General features: G+C 34.2%; 2 protein-coding genes across 2 annotated transcripts; one reads left to right on the forward strand and one right to left on the reverse strand.

Moving 5' to 3' along the window:
• The first annotated feature begins 631 nt into the window (after positions 1-631).
• On the forward strand, positions 632-2,452 carry LOC128988583 (uncharacterized). The gene is made up of 3 exons (XM_054409988.1): positions 632-893; positions 1,316-1,447; positions 2,245-2,452. Exons 1-3 carry the CDS (start codon positions 693-695, stop codon positions 2,392-2,394), a joined length of 483 nt encoding a protein of 160 aa, XP_054265963.1. The 5' UTR covers positions 632-692; the 3' UTR covers positions 2,395-2,452.
• Positions 2,453-3,024: 572 nt separating this feature from the next.
• On the reverse strand, positions 3,025-14,513 carry LOC128990900 (uncharacterized). Its single transcript, XM_054413550.1, has 5 exons — positions 14,477-14,513; positions 10,234-10,348; positions 5,646-5,711; positions 4,922-5,049; positions 3,025-3,263 (listed from the first exon to the last, which is right to left on the reverse strand). The coding sequence occupies exons 2-5, from the start codon at positions 10,309-10,311 to the stop codon at positions 3,122-3,124; spliced, it is 414 nt and encodes a 137-aa protein (XP_054269525.1). The 5' UTR covers positions 10,312-10,348; positions 14,477-14,513; the 3' UTR covers positions 3,025-3,121.
• Positions 14,514-22,318: the final 7,805 nt, after the last annotated feature.

Genomic DNA, 22,318 nt, shown 5'->3' on the forward strand with positions numbered 1-22,318 from the left:
TGTCACAAGGGGTACCTTGCTATTAAAAAAAAATAAGTTGGGGACAGGGGGTGAAAAGGGGGGAACATTAATGAACGGTAACGTTGAATTCAAAACAATTGAGCCCCCTACGTCAATAGATGAATCCCGCAAACTGCATATTTCTATCTATTGCGGTTTTACATAAAAAAGATGCAAGTTTAAAAAAAAAACACCTTGTATATGAAAAATATTTTGGGAGGGTGACGACCCCCTTGACACCCCCCTCCCCGGACCACCCATGGTTTTGCTCAAACTTCTGTAATGTACCAATACATTGAACCAGAAATAAATGTTTTAAAAATCTGGCTTGAGCTCACATTTTTTGAAACAAATTTGTATACAAACAGTCAACTCTGTTCATTGATTTGGTTACTTTATATAGAATATAATTTTAGCATCAGGTTTACATTCAAAGCTTGCCTAACCTAAAACTATATATTCTTGCTAAATCCCTGTTTAGCTAGGTTACTCTTGCTTGCTTTGTAAAAATCATGTGAGACTTTTTATAGACTTTAACAGGATATTTGGAATTAGCATCAGGCTTAGTTAAATGTTATAATGTTCGGTCACCAACTAATACAATTCTTTAAAGTTGTTTGAAGATGCAGGCCACATTTTGTTTCTTGGGTTTGCTGTTGGTGGGTTCTGTCCTGGGAGCTCCAAGTGAACCCATGGCACCTGCTAATGTCCCAACAGCTGATAAACCACCAACAGTTGATAAGTCACCAGCTGATATGTCGTCTGCTTCTGCTCCTCAACCAGACACAGCTGATCCTGATGTTGCCATCAGGGATGTTGAAGATTCTCTGAAGAAGTTGAGAATAAAACTGAATGATGCTGTGTCAGCCATAGTAGCACCAGCTGCTAATACAGTTAGTACACAACTGTTATACCTGTCATATTATTTTTTTGGTTATAGATCAAAAGCTGAAAATTCGAAGGTCCTAATTCTCTTGTTACCTCGAATTTTTGCAGCAATTCCCATAATCAGTAATATGAGCCCTACTTAAGTATATTTTAAGCCAAGGCTGAGTATTGACTTTATGTTCCCGATTATGACTGATGACATCAGATATAGGCTAGGTACTGAAGTAGACACTATTCTTGAGGTTGGTTGAATTTTAATTATATTAGTCAAAACTATTCTAGAATTTTGGGTTTGGGTATCAGGAGTTTATAGTTTGAAGAAAAATCTTGAACTGTTACCTATATGTTTTTACAAGGTTACAAGAAGTATCACAAACTATATTTTTGCACTATTTGTGTTACTAAATTATTTATATGAATTTTGCAGGCTGGTCAGTTCAAAGCTGCAGAAGCTTCAGTTGGGCTGAATATCCCTGAAATAAGCATCAAACCTGTTGAAGTCACAGCAAACAAGAAGTATGCTGAGATAATTGGACAGTTTATTGCTGATCTAATACAGGTAAGCACGATCAAAACAATAGCTATAGTCTGTATGATGGAACCTGTCCCTTGATCCTTCAATGCCTGGGACAGGCCCAGACCTTGAACCATTGGATTATTGGCTATCCCTGGTAAACAGAGCGTCCAGAGATGGGTTTCATCATAGAGGGCTTATAGTCAATCAATAAATCAAATAAATAAGCTTGTACTCTAGGTTTACTACAGCGTATGTATTTCAACACGATATGTACTGTTAACCAAAATAAAAGACAAAAAAGAAAAATCTCCTTCCTCACTCTATACTAATGAAAAGAAAAAAGAAGTAAAACCGGTGTTGTGTACAATCCTTATCAAGCCCCTAAATTTAAGGCGAGCCTTTCACTCCAACTGAGCCACAATTAGTTAACTCAATATGGATTGCACATGTACAGAAGTTGAACCCACTCATGTAGAAAGAACTGAGCTACCAAGCCAACGTCAGCCAAACGGGTCAATTTCCACTATAAGGACACAACAAGACTAGCGCTTGTAGGTTAGATTCGATGTACTACTTGAGGGCCAGTACTAGTTGGACTATCTCGAGGCAAAATTCAGTGACGACCTACACTTGTAAGTCAATGGGTTATTGGGTATGAGAGGTTGGCTCACATTCACTGTGACGCAACAAGAGCTAAAAGCCTTTGAGATTAGCAGATTTCAATCCCAAGACTGCAGAACAGTTCAGAAGTCCAAAAATAACCACTATACTAACATACTAACTTCATTTTTCTGTCAATAGTTCTATTTTTTAACTTAAACTAAACTTTATATTTTCAGATCCCTATTGTTCTTCTTCATGCGTTTGGAGAGGCTGTTGCTGGGTTGACAGGCTCAAAGCAGCCACAACTTATCTACCCAGGTCAGGCCATGTCTTCTGTGTCTGTCGCTGTACCTCCAGCAGCTCCATACAAGGTGGACAAACCCTAAGTCATCAGGAGTGTCCATGTAGCATTAAAATTTGTTTACCTCTGATATTATTTTTGTATTACAGTCAAAATGATTGAACATATTAAATAATTTTTTGTCATTTGAGTTTTTATTGACTTCAAATCCATGCCTTTTTTTAAATTAAAGCCGTGTGTACACCAGATTTTACCTAATATTGTTTAAAACCAACAACATTTATTTCCAGGTTAAGTTTCAAACATTCTTTTAAAATCCTGGTATAAATGAGAAATGCAAATGAATTTGAATGGAAATTAGACGTTCCAGTTCTAAGCGCCAAACCCATTACTCTCTCATTCAAGTACGACGAGGTATAGATCATGAGGAATAGCCTTATTATCTTTCAACTTTAAAACAACTTGGTTGTGCTTTTGTGTTTTTGATGTCATTAAAATTTTGAAACTTTCTGTTATGCACAACCTTATGGTCGTACTGCCAACCTTTTGTTAGCTTTTAATATTGATAGCCCAATGATGAATGACATTTGCTTCCAAAATCTTGAAAAATAACCACTCTTCTTCCCAGATAATTACTCAAGTACTAAAATGGTCATTCACAACTAAACTAAAATGAATAATATTGAACGAATTTTGAAATCACCAACACATATAATAATTTTCAAAACTTATATTTAAATGAAAAGTTAACAAAGTTAGCAACAAAGAAGTTCTATGAGTACTGTATTTACAAATAAGGGTGTTTTGAACATTTATGATTCCCTGAAGATCCGGTTTCCGTTAGACGAGGTTCGATGTGGAGAGAATGAGAAGCGATGGGGCTGATTGTGAAGCTTGTTGAAGAAAGAGTTTGTCAGACCCACTCTGTCACCAGCCACTTGCTGGGGTGTATATCTAGAGTGAAAAAAATGTAAGTTAATTTTGTAAGGAGTTCAATCCGTCAGTAACTGTTTTTAAAATCACTGATTTACAGGAGAGAGTGGTTTGCATGTTACTCTAAAAAGGTTGTTAATTAGAAGCTCCATATATCACATTCTATTTCACCAACAATTATGCTTGAAACACATTAAAGCTTAAAAATTACACATGCAAAGTACAACATTATGTTCATTTAGATCAATTTGATTTTAAAACAATCCATTGAGACAAGGACAAAGTTGAAGAACTTATATTCTGTAAAAAACTGCTTGTTTTTACCGAAATATAAGTGGATGAGAGTAGATTCTTTGAATATTGATACAACTACAGTCGGGACCACGAAAGTTTGCAGTTGAGGGAGGAGCCTATTTACCACGTGACTTCGAAGGAGCCAATGAGAACAGTGTGGTGTTGCCAAATATAATAATAACAGCTGATTTAAAAATATTGTTTAGTATTTTAATAAGTGTCGTCAACAGGCGATATGGCAACGTCGCACTAGCCTTGTCTTGTGATTGGCTGCCGCCAACTGCAAACTTTTGTGGTTCCGACTTTAGATATTCCATCCCCATTTTAAAGTTGTGCCAGTTTTAAAATAAAAATTAAAGTAGTTGATGTGAGCCACCGACAGATAGTGCTGATCTAAATTACTAATTTCTGCCCAATACACAAACTTTACAGGATCAAACTGATGGAATGACTTATTGTGACCTATAGCAACTATGTTATGACCCATCAACTACGTCAGCGACAAAAAATAAGGTAGAGAATATCGAAGTACATTCTGTGACTGGCTCATACAACCGTGCTGTTATTAGTAAAAAAATTGCCATAGCTGGTCCATATAGATGGGATATCTACATCAGTAAAACCATAGATAAAACATACTCCCTTAGTAGAGTCTTCCGCTGAAGACAATTTTATTGTTAATTCCGTCCGGTGCACTGTGTAGAGGTTGTGTTTTGTTTACAATTTGTTTCTTGTTATTTCAGTAATTTAAAACCTCTTTCAACCAAATAATACAATCTAATCATAAACAACTAATCATAAACCCTAAAATAATATAAACACAATTTTGACGACACTAGCACCCAGTGTCACCAACATGAACTAGACATGAAAAACAAGCTTCAAAATTTACAATGGGATGAGAAGTCTACTTATAAATTTTGGCTAGTCTATGCCAATAGTCAATTAGTGATCTGTATCTTTGTTTCTGACTAACAAGACCTTTTTTTCAGCCAGGACCATAATTTAAAAGCCCAATGATGAAGAACGGGTGTTTTCAGTTATAAACCATCATAAAAACTAATTAAGTTTCTCAGAATCAAGAAAGGGACCACTCCAGCTTCCCACCTATCGAAGATTAAATTGACTCACAGATCATAGATTTCTCTCATCAAACAAAAAATGTGTAAAATATAGTTCGTACCACTTTCATCAGCTGATTGTGTAATACTGGATCAGGCAATATTGAAAAGCATATTGGTCAGAAAAGAATATCCTATTTTAATGACTACTGGTTGGATAATAAATATAACACTAATGGAAAATAGATTATTCCCTAAATTGGAAAGTCCCTAAAAGAAGTATCCAATGAAAAAATAAGAATAATTTAATAATGTAACCGTTACCTTTGTGGCCTTTGACCATTCTGTTGAGGAGGGGTAAGACTTTCAATGATCCTCTTTCTCACATTCATGATCACAGGACGACTGGTTTTGATCAGAGTACCCACTGATGACAATGTCATGATAGGAACCTAGAAGAGGAGAGTACTTTTATCTTCTAATATTTGCATAAACAGTTTGTACTAATAGATAATACAATACCTGCCAATCGGCCTAAAAACAAAATTAGTGTCATTAAAATAGTTATAAAAAATTTATAAATAGTTCAGATAGTGATTTTTTCCAGCCAAAAGGTCAATATCTGTAGTAAAGACATACCTAATTGTAGAGTTTCATAATTCTACATTTTCTAAGTGAAACATTATTGTGTTTCCACGTTTTTTGAAAACTTGGTTCTGAATGAAGGAAAGTGAACAATGTGCCCAGTAGATCAGCTGATTTGTAATAAATTGTTTCATCTCAAGTTTTATTTGCACAAAGATGTACCATATGTTAGATTAAGTAACCAAACCAGTATTTCTTTGCTATTATATAGCTTTACGTAAGTCGAGTTATGTTTAAGAAAGAACCTTGCGGTTCTAGCTTTGCCTGGGTAAATACAGATTTTTTCCATTTCAATTTAATTTCTTTTCAATTCTTCACATTTCTCTTCTCTTTAATCTAAAAAGTATAATTTTTTACATTATCAAAGTCCCTTTCATTGTTGAGCTGCTGTTTATTTACATACCTGGAATATTGCATCAATGAAAGCATCTCCAGGCTGTTGCCTCTTTATTCGTAACAGTTTATTTTCCTGCAAAAATTGTAATTACAGTACATAAAATAAAATGTAATATTATAGTTTTAAATCCTGGAAGTAAACATTCATCCCTGAATACTTACTAAAGCAGCACACTGTTCATGAACTTAACACAAAAATTCAAACATGATGTTGACCTTGACATTACCAAAGCACAGATGTTTTGAAGAACAAGATATTTCGTCATGTTTTATACATTGACAAAAACAGCCGAAAGCTCAAAGGTTATTTGTTGGCTTTAATTTTAAAATAAACACTGTACTTGCATGTTGTTAAATCATTTGACAATTTAAAATCTATTGTAACAAATAATGTTCTTATGCATCTGCATTCTGTTGAATTTATTAAAATGAATGCTCAAAATTGTAAGTAGGAACCAAAAACACAACCCGTATAGGAATGTTCTCACAAATCTCCAGTTCTAAAGATGTAAGTTCAGCTGGTTTACTTCTGGTTCAATTATGCACGGGAAATGAGAATTTTTAAACTAGAGCTAAACATACAACTGATAAGTAATCATTTTTATATATAATTTTAAAATACAATACCCCCGCCGCAGCAAACCTGCGTACTTAGCGAATTTCCATCTGCCTGATTGGATTTAAACTAAAATGTCTCCTTAAAAATATCACATTTATTCCCTATTTAAACAGAATTAGTTTAATGAGTACTTAGGTTTGCTGCAACAGGGAGGGTAAACAAGTTTTTTTAAATGTAAAATATTAAAAGGTACTGTGGTTTAGTAAGAAATTAATGTATTTTCCAAATTTGATCAAAATATGTTCATAAACAAGCAAACTACAACAGTTGACTTATTCTCCATAAGAATAACAAGGGAATTTTAAAATGACAATTTTTTTAAATTTTCTCCGTAACAATTAGGCGCATAATAACGCTTCAATATACTAAATTATTTGTTTTTTTAAGCTCTACAAAATGGTTTAAAAAGAAATTGTGAAATTTTGTGTTTTTAGGGTCAAAAATGGGAAAAACCTATTTTCACCCCATAAAACCCCCCATAAACCCCCGTTCCCATAGTCCGATCATGCTGGTTCGCGAACTCATTCAAGTTTATCCCGCCTTACACCTTCAATCCAAATTTTATCAAAATCGGACAAAAATTACTCAAGTTATCGTGCGGATGGACACATATATATCTTACTAATATTATAAATGTGAAAGTTTGTGTGTTTGTTTGTTTGTTTGTTTGTTTGTTTGAAGTTCAATCACGCATAAACCACTGGACGGATTGGGCTGAAATTTGGCATGATGATAGCTTACATTCCCGATTAACATATAGGCATATTCTTATCTCAAAAATCCTTTCGGGCTCCGCCCCAGTGGCTCTGTAATTCTCTGTAATTCTTCTTCTTCAGGCTCTGTAAAATGTAAAATGTTAACCTTATGAGTATTCATATTTAAAGGGAATTAAATAATTTAGTCAGCTGTTTCAACTAAAAAAGTTGGTTCTATGATATGGAAAAGCATTAAAAAGTTATAAGATTTACCAGTTTTTCATTTCATGAATAATTTGTGATATTTTGTGAATTGTTGATCGTTTATGTTTCTCTATTGTTTAGGTGAAGTGGTAGAACATTATGGCTATGGTAGATGTGTAATACTATAGAAAACTGTAAATTTAAAAAAGCAAATTTTATCAAACTGTGTCCTCCATTATTAGTCCAGGCAAATTAGATCAAATATAGGGTGTGCTCCCCAAAAAATCGTCTAAAGCTGGAAAGTGTTTTAATACCTTTTGGGGGTCCCAAATAAGACTCCTGTGAGTTTGCGACGGATTCTGACGTCTGCTTAAGTTTTGGGAGTCGAAAAACTATGAAAATTTTGCACTTTTTTCGGTTTTTCACTTATAACTCATAAATAATAAATCCTAAGGAAAAAGCTGTTCGAAGGTGACTTTTAGTGCATTAAATTCCGCGTCGATTGATGTTAAATACGTCAAAATCGGCCGAGCCGTTTAGCCGCTGTAGCCTTTCAAAGTTGGGATATTTTCAATAACATGGCCAAAAGGTTGATTATTTGACCACTTTTCGGCTTACAACTCCTAAACGACGCATGCTATACAAAAATGCACCTGTAGTTAGTTTGGAAAACACAAAATTCTGCGTATGATGTTTTTTTTTATTAATCAATAACGCCAATTTATTGTTACCTACTTTGTATGGTCGCCATTTCATTGAAAAAAGTATTAAAGTTAAAGTTGGGAAATTTTACTAAAATTGGTAACAACATAGATCCTGTCATTAAATGGATTATGAATTATTAGATAGTGGTTTATTCCACGATGGTCATCCAGAGGTTTGCCTAATAAGGTGTGATGAGAGTAAGACACCCTATGTAATTTTAAGTCTAATATTTTTGTCTGAGGTTCCGAAAATTCTAGGATTCATATCCCAACCACCCATTATACAGGGCGAGTTTTAATTGTCCCCCCCCCCAACTTTTTCCTACATTTTTCGAATATCAATCCCAGACCACTTCCAAACATCGTTGGGTAGTAAGTAATTCATTTTGACAAGGTGGTCATTTCCGGCCGCCATCTTGGATCCACCATCTTGGATCCGCCATATTGGATGCAAAATATGTTTTTCAAATGTAAAGGTGGGGTTGTGACCCATCATTTCGAACTTTTTTTTAAGCTTAACTCAATGCCGCAATCCATTTTTTGTTACCAAGTTTTATTTTCAGATATTGCAATTTTTTGTTAAAAATGTCTATATTTCAAAATCAAAATATGAAAATGAAAAACGGATCATGGAATTAAGTTTAACTTAAAAAAGTAATTCGAAATGATGGGTCACAACACCCCCTTCACATTTAAAATAATTTATCACATTTCAAAATGGCGGATCCAAGATGGCGGCCGAAAAAAATACATCAGTCATAACCAAGTGAAAATAGGTCGACAATGACTGGTAGTGTATACTTATCTTTATCTAGCACTATTTTGAGATTATGGTCTTAGTTTGTACATGCACAATGTTAAAATGGGGTAAAAATAAAGTTTTAAAAAGCCCCCATAACTTTGAAATGAATCAACATTTTTAAAAACGGTTTGGGGCATTGTAATTAGAGTAAAAATCTAGTTCGAAATATTGGGTCACAACCCCACCTTTACATTTGAAAAACATATTTTGCATCCAATATGGCGGATCCAAGATGGCGGCCGGAAATGACCACCTTGTCAAAATGAAGTACTTACTACTCAACAATGTTTGGAAGTGGTCTGGGATTGATATTCGAAAAAATGTAGAAAAAAGTTGGGGGGACAATTAAAACTCACCCTGTATAATGGGTGTTTGGGATATGAATCCTAGAATTTTCGGAACCTCAGACAAAAATATTAGACTCAAAATTACATAGGGTGTCTTACTCTCATCACACCTTATTAGATAAACCTCTGGATGACCATCATGGAATAAACCACTATCTAATAATTCATAATCCTTTTAAGGACAGTATCTATGTTGCCAATGTCAATTTTAGTAAAATTTCCCAACTTTAACTTTAATACTTTTTTCAATGAAATGGCGACCATACAAAGTAGGTAACAATCAATTGCCGTTATTGATTAATAAAAAAAAAATAAATACGCAGAATTTTTTGTGTTTTCCAAACTAACTACAGGTGCATTTTTGTATAGCATGCGTCGTTTAGGAGTTGTAAACCGAAAACTGGTCAAATAATCAACCTTTTGGCCATGTTATTGAAAATATCCCAACTTTGAAAAGCTACAGCGGCTAAACGGCTCGGCCGATTTTGACGTATTTAACATCAATCGACGCGGAATTTAATGCACTAAAAGTCACCTTTGAACAACTTTTTCCTTAGGATTAATTATTTAGGAGTTATAAGCGAAAAACTGAAAAAAGTGCAAAATGTTCATAGTTCGACTCCCAAAACTTAAGCAGACGTCAGAATCCGTCGCAAACTCACAGGAGTCTTATTTGGGACCCCCAAAAGGTATTAAAACACTTTCCAGCTTTAGACGATTTTTTGGGGAGCATATTAATTTGCCTGGACTATATTGCAAACGCATAGCTTGAGTATAACTGCAATAAGCATTTTATACTTCATATTCCAACCCCGTACGAAGGACGGGTACTCTGCTAGTATATATATATATATATATATATATATATATCTATATATAGATATATAAAAATTTGAACGAATGGTGTTTTTGGCCTCTGGGGACATCAAAATGAAAAAGTAAATCGGTCCCGGGCTTAGGTCTTACCATGAGACCTACGGTAATAGCTACTTCCCTATAGGGAAATTCGCTAAAAACATTTTTATCATTTAGTATTACCTTTGATTATTAAATCCAATAGTCAATGGATACTACTATTACATAGATTCATACATTATATTACATTATATATTACATTACATTATATACATTATATTACATTACATTATATTACATAGATTCATATTCACTGTTTCATTACGAAAATATAGTCCTGTGTAGACAAATTATTATTTTAACACTCACTGATTTGGTAGAGGCCTTGCAACCACATACTATGATGAAGAATCCAAGTGTGATAAAATGTAACCAAATGACCTTCATTCCAGAAACTCATAGAACATTGAAGACTTCTCTGTAGCTGAAAAATGATACACTTAAATATATGCACTCTGTAAAATAGATTTTGCAAAAACCTATGCAAACATGTTTTCCAAAACATTGGGAATAAAAGTCTTCTCAAGGTGTTGTAAGAATGGATTGTTAAAAATTAGAAGTAGTTGCAATTGACCAAAACAGCACGACTTTACTGCAAGATAAATAGTTTCCCATATTATCATAAGTCAAAATGCATGTTATTTTTAATGTTAAAGATAAAACATAGGGTTTGCAAAAATCCTATACTCTAATACGAGCAAAGTTTGCTTGTATGTATGTATGTATGTATGTATGTATGTATGCTTGCACCAAGATCTCGAAAACGGCTCCGACGATTTTCTTCAAATGTTGTATATAGTTTATTTCTGGCCTAAAAATGAGTTTACTGCAATTAGAACTGCCATCAAAAATCTAATTACGTAGAAAAATGAAATTGAAAATCACATTTTTTTAACATTAGTCTTATGGGTTGCTAGGTAACCATGTTGGCTGAATTAAATAACAAGGAAAAAGTAAACAAAAGACTTGTAGCTTGTAATTTGTCTATCCACAGTATACTAGCAAAACAAAATACAGTACAAAAGGAAAAACATCAGTTGTTACTATTGAGCAAAGATTATACTGAAGATTACTAGATTCTATAGTCAAGGGTAGCAGTGTGGAGTGTGGGATCTGTTTATGACGATTAGATTACGGTATCTGCAATCCTTAAATGCTATGGAAAGGGAGGAAAACAGGTCCACGACATAGGAAGTGGTGAAGGAAGTAGTAAAGGCGAGCAGTCTGGAGTGTGGGAACTGTTTATGACGATTAAATTAAGGTATCTGCAATCCTAAAATGTAATGGGAGGGAGGAAAACAGGTCCATGACGTAGGAAATGGGGAAGGAAGTTGTAAGGCTAGCAGTGCAGAGTGTGGGAACCGTCTGTGGCATTTATGTATCTGCAATTTTAAAATAGTATAAAGAAGGAGGACAAACAGGTCTACGACATAGGGAGTGGTGAAGGAAGTAGCAAGGGTGAGCAGTCCGGAGTGTGGGAATCGTTAATAACGATTAAAACAAGTTATCTACAATCCTAAAATGCTATGGGAAGGGAGGGAATCAGGTCCGCGACGTAGGAAGTGGTGAAGGAAGTAGTAAAGGCAAGCAGTCTGGAGTGTGGAAACTGTTAAAGACGATTAGATTAAGGAATCTGCAATCCTAAAATCCTATGGGAAGGGATGGAAAGAGGTCCGCGACGTAGGAAGTGGTGAAGGAAGTAGTAAAGGCGAGCAGTCTGGAGTGTGAAAACTGTTTATGACGATTAGATTAAGGAATCTACAATCCTAAAATTCAATGGGAATGGAGGGAAACAGGTCCGCGACGTAGGAAGTGGTGAAGGAAGTAGTAAAGGCGAGCAGTCTGGAGTGTGGAAACTGTTTAAGACGATTAGAATAAGGAATCTGCAATCCTAAAATCCTATGGGAAGGGATGGAAAGAGGTCCGCGACGTAGGAAGTGGTGAAGGAAGTAGTAAAGGCGAGCAGTCTGGAGTGTGGAAACTGTTTATGACGATTAGATTAAGGAATCTACAATCCTAAAATGCTATGGGAATGGAGGGAAACAGGTCCGCGACGTAGGAAGTGGTGAAGGAAGTAGTAAAGGCGAACAGTCTGGAGTGTGGAAACTGTTTATGACGATTAGATTAAGGAATCTGCAATCCTTAAATGCTATGGGAAGGGAGGGAAACAGGTTCACGACGTAGGAAGTGGTGAAGGAAGTAGTAAATGTGAGCAGTCCGGAGTGTGGGAACTGTTAATAACGATTAGATCAAGTTATCTACAATCCTAAAATGCTATTGGAATGGAGGGAATCATGTCCGCGACGTAGGAAGTGGTGAAGGAAGTAGTAAAGGCGAGCAGTCTGGAGTGTGGAAACTGTTTATGACGATTAGATTAAAGAATCAACAATCCTAAAATCCTATGGGAAGGGATGGAAAGAGGTCTGCGACATAGGAAGTGGTGAAGGAAGTAGTAAAGGTGAGCAGTCCGGAGTGTGGGAAATGTTTATGACGATTAGATTAAGGTATCTACAATCCTAAAATGCTATGGGAATGGAGGGAAACAGGTCTGCGACGTAGGAAGAGGTGAAGGAAGTAGTAAAGGCAAGCAGCCCGGAGTGTTGGAACTGTTAATGACGATTAGATTAGGGTATCTGCAATCCTAAAATGCCATTGGAAGGGGGAGAAACAGGTCCGCGACGTAGGAAGTGGTGAAGGAAGTAGTAAAGGCGAGCAGTCTGGAGCCTGGGAACTGTTTATGGGAACTACATTAAGGTATCTACAGTCCTAAAATGCTACGAGAAGGGAGGAGAGGAAAACAGGTCCATGACGTAGGAAATGGTGTAGGAAGTAGTAATGCTAGCAGTGCAGAGTGTGGGAACTGTCTGTGGCATTTATGTATCTGCAATTCTAAAATGGTATAGGGAAGGAGGGCAAACAGGTCCACGACGTAGGGAGTGGTGAAGTAAGTAGTGAAGGTTAGCAGTGTGGAGATTGGGAGTGGATTAATGTATCTGCAATACTTTTCAGAGTAAAGTAATAATTTTCCCCGAGCAAAGCTCGGTCCCCAGGTACTTAAAATATAACTGCAAATAATATCTAGAGAAGAAGTTATGTAATAATATTGTTGTAATTATTATCTGGTCACTTTCTGATTCCTTGCCAGTCCAGTTAGTGTTTCCAATATAATTATACCTAACTCTACCGAAATTATATAGAAGGAAATGGAATTACCACTTGAAAATCCAGTTTTATGGCGTAAATGGATATCCTGATACATAAGGAAGGATTATTGATAATGTCATTTGTACACTTAATACATTATTGACTTTAGATGAGTCAATCTTTTGAAGAAATCCCTTTTTTATGTGTTTTATCTCAAGCTAGAATGCTGTTGACTGAACATTTTATTTTTGCTTATTTTATTTTCATTTAACCTGGGTGTCAGCCAAATATACATTTAAAAAATTCACAATTATTATTTTTTTAGATGACAATGCAATTAAAGTATGTAGCATTATTTCTTTTCTACAGTAAATTAATTATACATGCAATAACACAGTACAGTACCTAAATTATAATCTGAGTGATTTCATAAATGCTGTGCAAAACGTTATTTCTGATACTGCAAAGACTACTATTGTGATGTCTGAAACCCAAAGTCTTATACATGTTTTATTTTAGTGTTTGAGTGTACCGGTACTGACGATATTGACTAAAAGTTTTTTTTCCAATTTTACAGTAACTTTTACACTATACGCTCTTTAATTTTTGTCATAATATCGGAGACAGTACCAACATTCATGAATAAAAGTGAGCATAAACAAATATATTCTACTTAACATAATTAGACAGAAAATGCATCATAACTGTCGTCAACTGATTCATTTAGACTTTATTTTATTTTCTTGTTACTTTATTCTATTCAGAGCAATTTAAATATTTGAACAGCATGAACTAAGATACTGCCACAGATAAAACTTACTCCCTTAGTGGATTTCTCACCCTTATGCATATATTAGTGAAACAGCACTAATATTACAATTGATTATTAAACATTTTAATATTAATTAATACAATTGAACATGTTATAAGCAGTAACCAAATAATCTACATTATATTACATACATTATATACACATTGTACACATATTGTACATATATACATAATCATATATATTATTTGTGTACATATATACACATTATATACATATTGTCATTTTTAATTGTAATAATCATGTAAAGCAAAGCATTTGGTAAGCTCAAGACAATATTATTATTAGTTCTGTCCGGTGCACTGAAGGGGTCATGTTTTGTTTACTATTTATTTCAGTAATTTAAAAACTTGTTTAACAAAATAAATAAACAATTTTATCATAAACAATTCATGCCCTAGTTATATAACCAAACAGTAAAGCACAAACCATGAAATAACCCCTAAAATAATAGAAACAACATTTCGTCGACACTAGCGATCAGTGTCACCAACATGAACTAGACTCAAAAATCAAGCTTGAAAATTTACAATGAGATGAGAAGTCTACTTGTGTTGGCTAGTCTATGGTAAGACCTACCTGACAGGAGTGATGCTGTGTGTGAGCTCAGCTGATCTACATAGAGAGTAAAAGTTGTTCCTCTGATGTTTTGCAATATTGAACCTGGTCTGGAACTGAAGTCAACTCTGTGCTTTACACAAAGTAGTTATCCTCCTTAATGGTCACTGACATTGGTTCCAGAATAAGAAAAATTCTTTGTAATTTTAAAATAAGTTTAGTGGTAAGCATTTGTGTTCAGGTGCTTTTCTAAATGATAATGTTGGGATGATGATAAGTATTATGATAGATTGAATCTCCTAATTACCTTAAACAGTAGTCCCTGAACTGTTTAGTTAGACGATTATAAGGTACATACGTTTATGTCAACAGTTCAAATTGTGGTAAACTCACTACATGTACATGTTTCTCCTATACAGGCATCGTCAGGTGATCTCCTATCAAGAATGCTTCATCCATTAATAGAGTCGCCAAATTACATTCATCCTAATTTACATTTATCTTAATTACCGTTTACCTAATCACAGTTTAGTTGTAATAATAAGCTGTAATATTGGAGGTACCTACTATGATAATTTTTACTATATGTTAAATCTGAATGCTTTAAAGATTAGCTTTAGCCATCTTTGCAACAGAGTATGAACTTTAATTTCAAAATAGTCTTATTGATCAAAAATTGCTAGAATTGACATTGTTTTTGGAATGTTTTCTCTGAAATCGATGAAATTGTAATAGAAAAATGAACTCTTTATTAGTTTTACATAATTTTCAACTTCTTGTTTCAATCATCTGAGAAGCAATTTAAAACAAGAAGCATTTTCAACTGCAAAATTTATAATTTCAAAACGTTTCTAGGGAAAAGTCAACGATTCTAAAAGGCAAAAAGTTAATATTTTCAAAAGGCCTGATGTGGGCAAGGTTATCAAAATATACACAAAAATAAGAATAAAATAAGACAAAATACACCTAGACATGGATTTTTAAAAATTTGCAGTAATCTGATGAATGGCCCTTTATGAAACCGATTCAACTGAACTGAACTGAAACCTTGGGAAACTATAATTATTGTTGTATGTAGGACTGGGGAAGTTAAATTCTATCTATTCTAGTTTCAAAATCAACCTATATCATTGTCATAGCCCTCTCTGGGCTATGGTTGTCATGGTAAGCTGAGAGAATAGTTTTATTGATTGGTTTCCACGGAAACATTTACAAAATCACAATGCTAACATTTTTCCTTAACAGGAAACATCATATAAAAAACGTATTAAAATCAGTCATACATTTATCATACCTTATTATGCCATTGCTTGAACTAAATTCAATGTGTTTATTGTCACTGACATTTTCCCCTGCAGTACCTAGCTTATTTTCTTTGAGAGAAAATCTATCTGATGAATTAGGCTTACCTTAAAAACTTAAATAATTTTCTAACACAATAGCGTTTTCAGCTCTCCTTTTGGTTAGCATTATACAAATGTAGTCAGACTTTCTCTAATTGACCTGCTGTCCATAATACCTCAGTAATTCCTGCCCAATTATGACATTTAATTGGTGTTGCGTTAGCTCACCTTGCTTAAGATTTGCCAATTTGCGTCAGTTTCAAGACATGTGTTGTAGATGTGATTTTGTACCTATGTAATGAATTAAAGGTTGACTTTTTCATAAACCCTTAGATAAACTGTAGGTCCCTTAGTTACCATTAGCTGTATGGGCTATTAATTTACAGCTGTGTCTAAGGAATACGTCGGCCTTAGCATAGGTGTAAAACATAGTAGATTTCCCATCCTTATGGAACAGCTGAAGCCAATTTTATTGTTAATTCTGCCTAGTTTTCTGTAGATGTCGTATTTTGTTTAAAATTTGTTTCTTGTTATTACAGTAATTTAAAACCTCGTTTAACCAAATAAAACTATCTAATCATAAACAATAACTAGTCCACTAGCTATATAACCAAACAGTGCAACACAAATAATGAGAAACTAACCCTAAAATAATAGAAACAAATTGTAAACAAAACACGATATCTTCAGAAAACCGGACAGAACTAACAATAAAATTGGCTTGGGCTGTTCCAAGCATGGGAAATCTACTAAGGGACTATGTTAGCGAATTTCCCATATAGGGGATAAGCTATTACCGTAGTACTCATGGCAAGACCTGGATGCGGGACCGATTTTTTTTTTCGTTTTGAGGTCCCTAGAGGCCAAAAACACCATCCGTTCAAATTCATATATATATATATATATATATATATATGTGTCCCTCAGCACGATCCGATTTTGATGAAATTTGCTACAAACGTGTAAACCTACGTTTATTCGAACGAGTTCGCGATCCAGCATGATCGGACCATGGGAACGGGGGTTTACGGGGGATTTTATGGGGTAAAAATAGGTTTTTCCCATTTTTGACCCAAAAAACATAAAATTTAGCAATTTCTTTCCAAACCATTTTGTAGAGCTTACAAATAATTTAGTATATTGAAGCGTTATTATGCGCCTAATGGTTACGGAGAAAATTCAAAAAAATGTTAAATTTAAAATTCCCATGTTATTCTTATGGAGAATAAGTAAACTGTTGTAGTTTGCTTGTTTATGAACATATTTTGATCAAATTTGGAAAATGTTTTTATTTCTTACTAACTATTAACATTTTACAAAAAAAAAATAGTTTTACCCTCCCTGATGCAGCAAACCTAAGTACTTGTTAAACTAATTCTATTTAAATAGGGAATAAATGTTATATTTTTAAGTAGACATTTCAGTCAGTGTGAATCCAATCAGTCAAATGGAAATTCACTTAGTCTGCAGGTTTGCTGCGGCGGGGGTTTTGTATGGTTATTGGTTACGGAGAAAATTGTAAACTAAAAATTCCCATGTTATTCTTAAGGAGAATAAGTAAACTGTCGTAGTTTGCTTGTTTATGCATATATTTGGATCAAACTTGCCCAATCTATTTATTTTATACTAAGCTATTAATATTTTACTATAAAATATGTGTTTTTATTTTAAACACACTTTATTACACTGTGGGCAGCAAACCTAGGTGCTCGTTATACCTAATGTTATTTGAATAGATTTAATTGAAAATCAAATCAGGCAAATGGAAATTTGCTTAGTCTGCAGGTTTGCTGCGGCGGGGGTATTTTATCTATGGCCTTAGTCACTAACAAGACTACAAGATCGCACCACTCATCCTACACTCCATTCATACTTGGCTTAAAATACCTACTTTGTATGGTCACCATTTCAATGAAAAGTATTAAAAAGTGTCAAGTATTTCAATAAATAAATACATTTTGGCACTGACTATTGGATACTAGCTGAAGTAGAAATCCCATATACATGGATCAGCTATTACCATTTATTTTTTTAAAGCAGCTAAATAGTTGAGTGGACCAGTCACAGATTGCGCTAGTATCTAAAACTAAAACTCTATTTAAACCTTATTTTTGTGGCTGACCAAGTTGGTGGGTCATCAGTTGCTATAGCTCACAACAGGTCATTCCATTAGTTTGACTTGACTTGGGGAAAAGGTTCTTGTATTCAACAGAAATTAGTAAAATTAGATCAGCACAATCTGTTGGTAACTCACATCAACTACAATGATTTTGATTTAAAACCGGTGACAACTTTAATTTGGGGATGGAACGTAAATTCTATCAAATAGTCAAAGGTTCTACTAAAGTAAAAAAAATTGCTACAGCTGGTCCATACAGGATGTCTACTTAAGTCCAAAAGTCAAGTTTAAAGTTAAAATTTTCCAATTCCAAACATATCTTATATACTAAAAAACTTTTGCAAAACTTATGACAGCCAGCCTGACCATACCACTGGACCCAATTACACCAAGTTGGTACCAAATGAAAGATATTTATCTGTAGATGTGCAGAATCCCTTTATAAATTGAATTAGGCTCACAAATAAGCCTGAAAAATGAATTTGAAATCTTTAAAAAAATAACATGGGTCTTATGGGTTGCCATGGTGATGACGAAATAACAAAAAAATATAAACAGAAAATCAAAACAAATGGAAGATATTCCAATCACAAGTTTTATTTGCAGTTTACAGTGTGTGGGAAAAATAGAGAAGTCTGTACATAGGTAACATATTTTTGGTTAGGTTTTCAAAAACGACCTCTAGGAACATATTATATAACAATTCTTATGGTGACTTTTCTTATGGAGATTTAACATGGGACAACATTTTAAAACTTACTACAGCTAGCCTGACCATACAACTGGACCGAATTACACGCGGTTACTACCAAATGTAATGGTCTCTATATTTGTCCATTTTGCTTCGATTTCAGATATTACTTGACTAAGTGTTATAAAAACAGAAATTAAAAAATCTATTGACAATTTAACATGGGGTTTAACACGTTTGCTACTGAGCGTCGCATATATGCGACGCCACGGTCATTGCCGCAGACTGAGGTATACATTTGAATCTTGCGCATAGACCGGCTGTCACTTGGTTAACAGTACACACAGACCACGGGCAAAAACCTGTAAAACAGTGATCATTTACATTGTAATACGCTACAATCGTGTTTGTAAATAATTCATTCTTGTTTTTTGTATTTTTTATAACCTTTTGTAATGTCGCATATTTGTGACGCCCGGTCTACAGCGAAGACAATAGTGAAAATTATCATAGTTTTCTTCAAATAGACCAAACGTCGATTTTGTTCAATTTTGTTTGTGTTTTGAGGTGAAAGTAAGCAAAAAGAACAGATTATTCAAGAACAGTTTATAACTGAACAAATATAAAAGCTACATAGGATAATGCAGCATACATACATACAGTGATGCAGAAAAGTAAAGACCAGTTTTTTCAACTATCATTCTGACGTCACCAATCATCATATCCACAGACCAAGCGACGCAGTTGTGCGTCAGACATCTCTGTAGACCACTGCAGGAAATTCAGTGCCTTCAAATAGACCGTTACAAAGATATAAGCATTTTAATAACATTAGAACCCCGACGCAAATATGCGACGGCAGTCTATTTTAATGTGACTAACCGTCGCATATATGCGACGGCAGTCTATGAGTGGAAACCGGCCGTCGCCTATGTATGTCGCTGGTCCATGGGAATGAAAAATTTCGTACTATTGCAGTAGTGAACGTGTTAAAGTCTAACAGGAGTAAGATCTGGAGATCTATTGGACAGATTTACATTGTGTTAAATGAAATGTTTCCCATGTGCCTGAAAAGTTTACTATTCCTTTAGTGAATCTTATATATTAAAAAGCTTTTGGAAAACTTATGACAATTAGCTTGACCATATTACTGGACCGATTTACACACGCGTTGTACCAAAATTAGGTTATGGAAGAAATTCTAATCGCATGTTTTATTTACAGCGTGGGGTTAAATATAGAAGTTTGAACAATACATACTTTTGGTCAAGTTTTTGACCACGGGGCGAGCTCTCGTTATTTTACTAAAACAGATACCTACAAAAAATAAATAAAATAAAATAGAGAAATTTTGAAACGGAGCTGTTATCAGTTTATAACTTTATGCAAATAAGATCAGTGGGCAGCAGTGGGCAAAGTGGGTGACATCTGTGGGCAGAGAGAAAGTAATCATGTGGGCACTGGACAGTGGGTCAGTCAAACTCATCAGTTTTGTAACACTGTAAAGATGAGTCAACGGCCTTTCAATGCTGGTTCCAAAATCATAAAAGCTGTAACTTAAGTTAAATAGTAATAGGCCTACCCTTGCCGCAGTGCTGCAGCAAACTATCTATTACAGACTAAGCCAATTTTAATTTGTTTGATTGGATTTTCACTATAATATTCCCATAACAAGTCATATCCTGAACATTATATTTAACGAGTACTGTACTTAGGGCTACAGAAAAATTGAAAAAGTGGTTTTTGGTTAAATGTTAATAATATAGAATGAAATAAAAAAAAATTACCGAATTGTTTCAAAATTTATCAATTTACAACAGTTTTCAAACACAACAAACAATAACAGTTTACTTTTTCTCCATGAGAATAACATAGACATTTTAAATGTTCTGTGTTTTTAGCGAATTTCCCTATAGGGAAGTAGCTATTACGGTAAGTGGCACGGTAAAGACCTAGGCCCAGGACCGATTTCTTTTTCATTTTTTTTTACTTAAAAACTCACTTTATTAGTTTCTTTATAGCAGCAAACCTAGGTTTCTTGTTAAACCTAATGTTATTTCAATGGATTAATTGAAAACCAATTCAGGCAAATGGAAATACTCTTAATTAGACGGCAGGTTTGCTGCGGCAAGGGTATTTTTGTAAATAATTTATCTGTAACCCTTAACTTAACAACACTTCAAAATACAAAATTGTTTGTGTTTTAAGCCCTGGATGTTAGGGTATTTTCATGTTTTGAAAATAAAAATAAAAAAGTAAATCAATTTTTTATTTTATTTGAAAGCTTACAACACGTTCCATTGTTGACACGGATCTTGCTGGCCAAAAATACTTTTTGTTTGTATTTTTATTATAAGTAGGCCTATGTAATACTAGCAGAGTACCCGTCTTTCGTACGGGGTTGAAATATAAGTATAAAATGCTTATTACAGTTATGGGAGAGGACACGGCTTAAGAAAATTTGTTCTAGTGTAGCACACATCTACCATAGCCCCAATGTTCTACCACTCTGCACCTAAACCATAGAAAAAAGTAAAGTTCTCATTGTGTACCTCAACTTTTTGGCCCGACAGACATTAGATTAACATACACAGACAGATTAATATATATAAATAAAACATAAATAGTTTTTTTTGGTATTTTTGGCCTCTGGGAACATCGAAATGAAAAAGTATATCTGTCTCGGGTTTAAGTCTTACATTAGAGTATTATACCTATGGTAATAGCTTCTTCCCTATATTAAATTTGCTAAAAACTAGTAAGTATACAATAATAACATCACTGCAAAAACATCTAGCAATGTGAATAGCCTTTTTCATCACTCCGTAACGAAAGTAACTATTTTCGATAACAGCTGACATCAATGAAAGTATTCGTTTTCCAAGCTCTAATTTAGGGCGAGGGAAAATCGATCAGCTGATTTTCCCTCGCTCTAAATTTACTTTCCCTCGCTCTAAATTTACTTTCCCTCGCTCTCAATTAGTTCTCCATTTATTCACTACGCGCGCTAGTGTTTTGTTATGGTTTAATTTAATGATTTGAATCAGGTGTATGTATTGTTCAAAGTTGTTTTATTCTTTTATTTTGATATTTAAACCAAATGTATTGAGAAATATACGTAGGTTTCCTTTTAGAAAATTTTATTTTATTTTATTTTGATCTTCAATCAAATTAATTGAGAAATAAAATAGTTGTAATATTACTGAGGTCTTCTATTCTGTGTTATATTTTTGCGTCGTGATGAAAAGTATCGTTCATAACTCGTACCGAAAGTTATTATCCGACACTTGCTCCATTATTCCCGTCCTCGGCTTTGCCTCGTACGTGAAATTGATGTTCCCTGTGTTCGGCTTCGCCTCATACAAAAACTTGAGCGCGCGACGGAAAATGCCACTTTCGGTCCTAGTAATGAAATATACTATTTAATAAAAAAAAATTATGTACAAAAAACTCTATCCAAAGTAAATTCTGGAATTTTTGCCAGAATATAATTATTGGTATATAATTGTAGTAAATATAATTATTCCTTCTGGTAGTTGTAATTATTTTTTGTTTGACCAAGGAACCTCTGTACCATCGTCCCAAGGTACCCCAGCATGGGTGAGTCACTTGTTATTACAAGAAACTCAAACAGGTCTACACTACAACAAAATGTATAAATAACCTACTTTACGGCAAATTAGGAAAAGGTGGTTGAAACAAAACAAAAC

The sequence above is a fragment of the Macrosteles quadrilineatus genome, unplaced genomic scaffold (genome assembly GCF_028750875.1).
Source record: "Macrosteles quadrilineatus isolate MER2022 unplaced genomic scaffold, UCM_ALF_1.0 Scaffold_3__2_contigs__length_128488019, whole genome shotgun sequence".
NCBI classification, from domain to species: Eukaryota; Metazoa; Arthropoda; class Insecta; order Hemiptera; family Cicadellidae; genus Macrosteles; species Macrosteles quadrilineatus.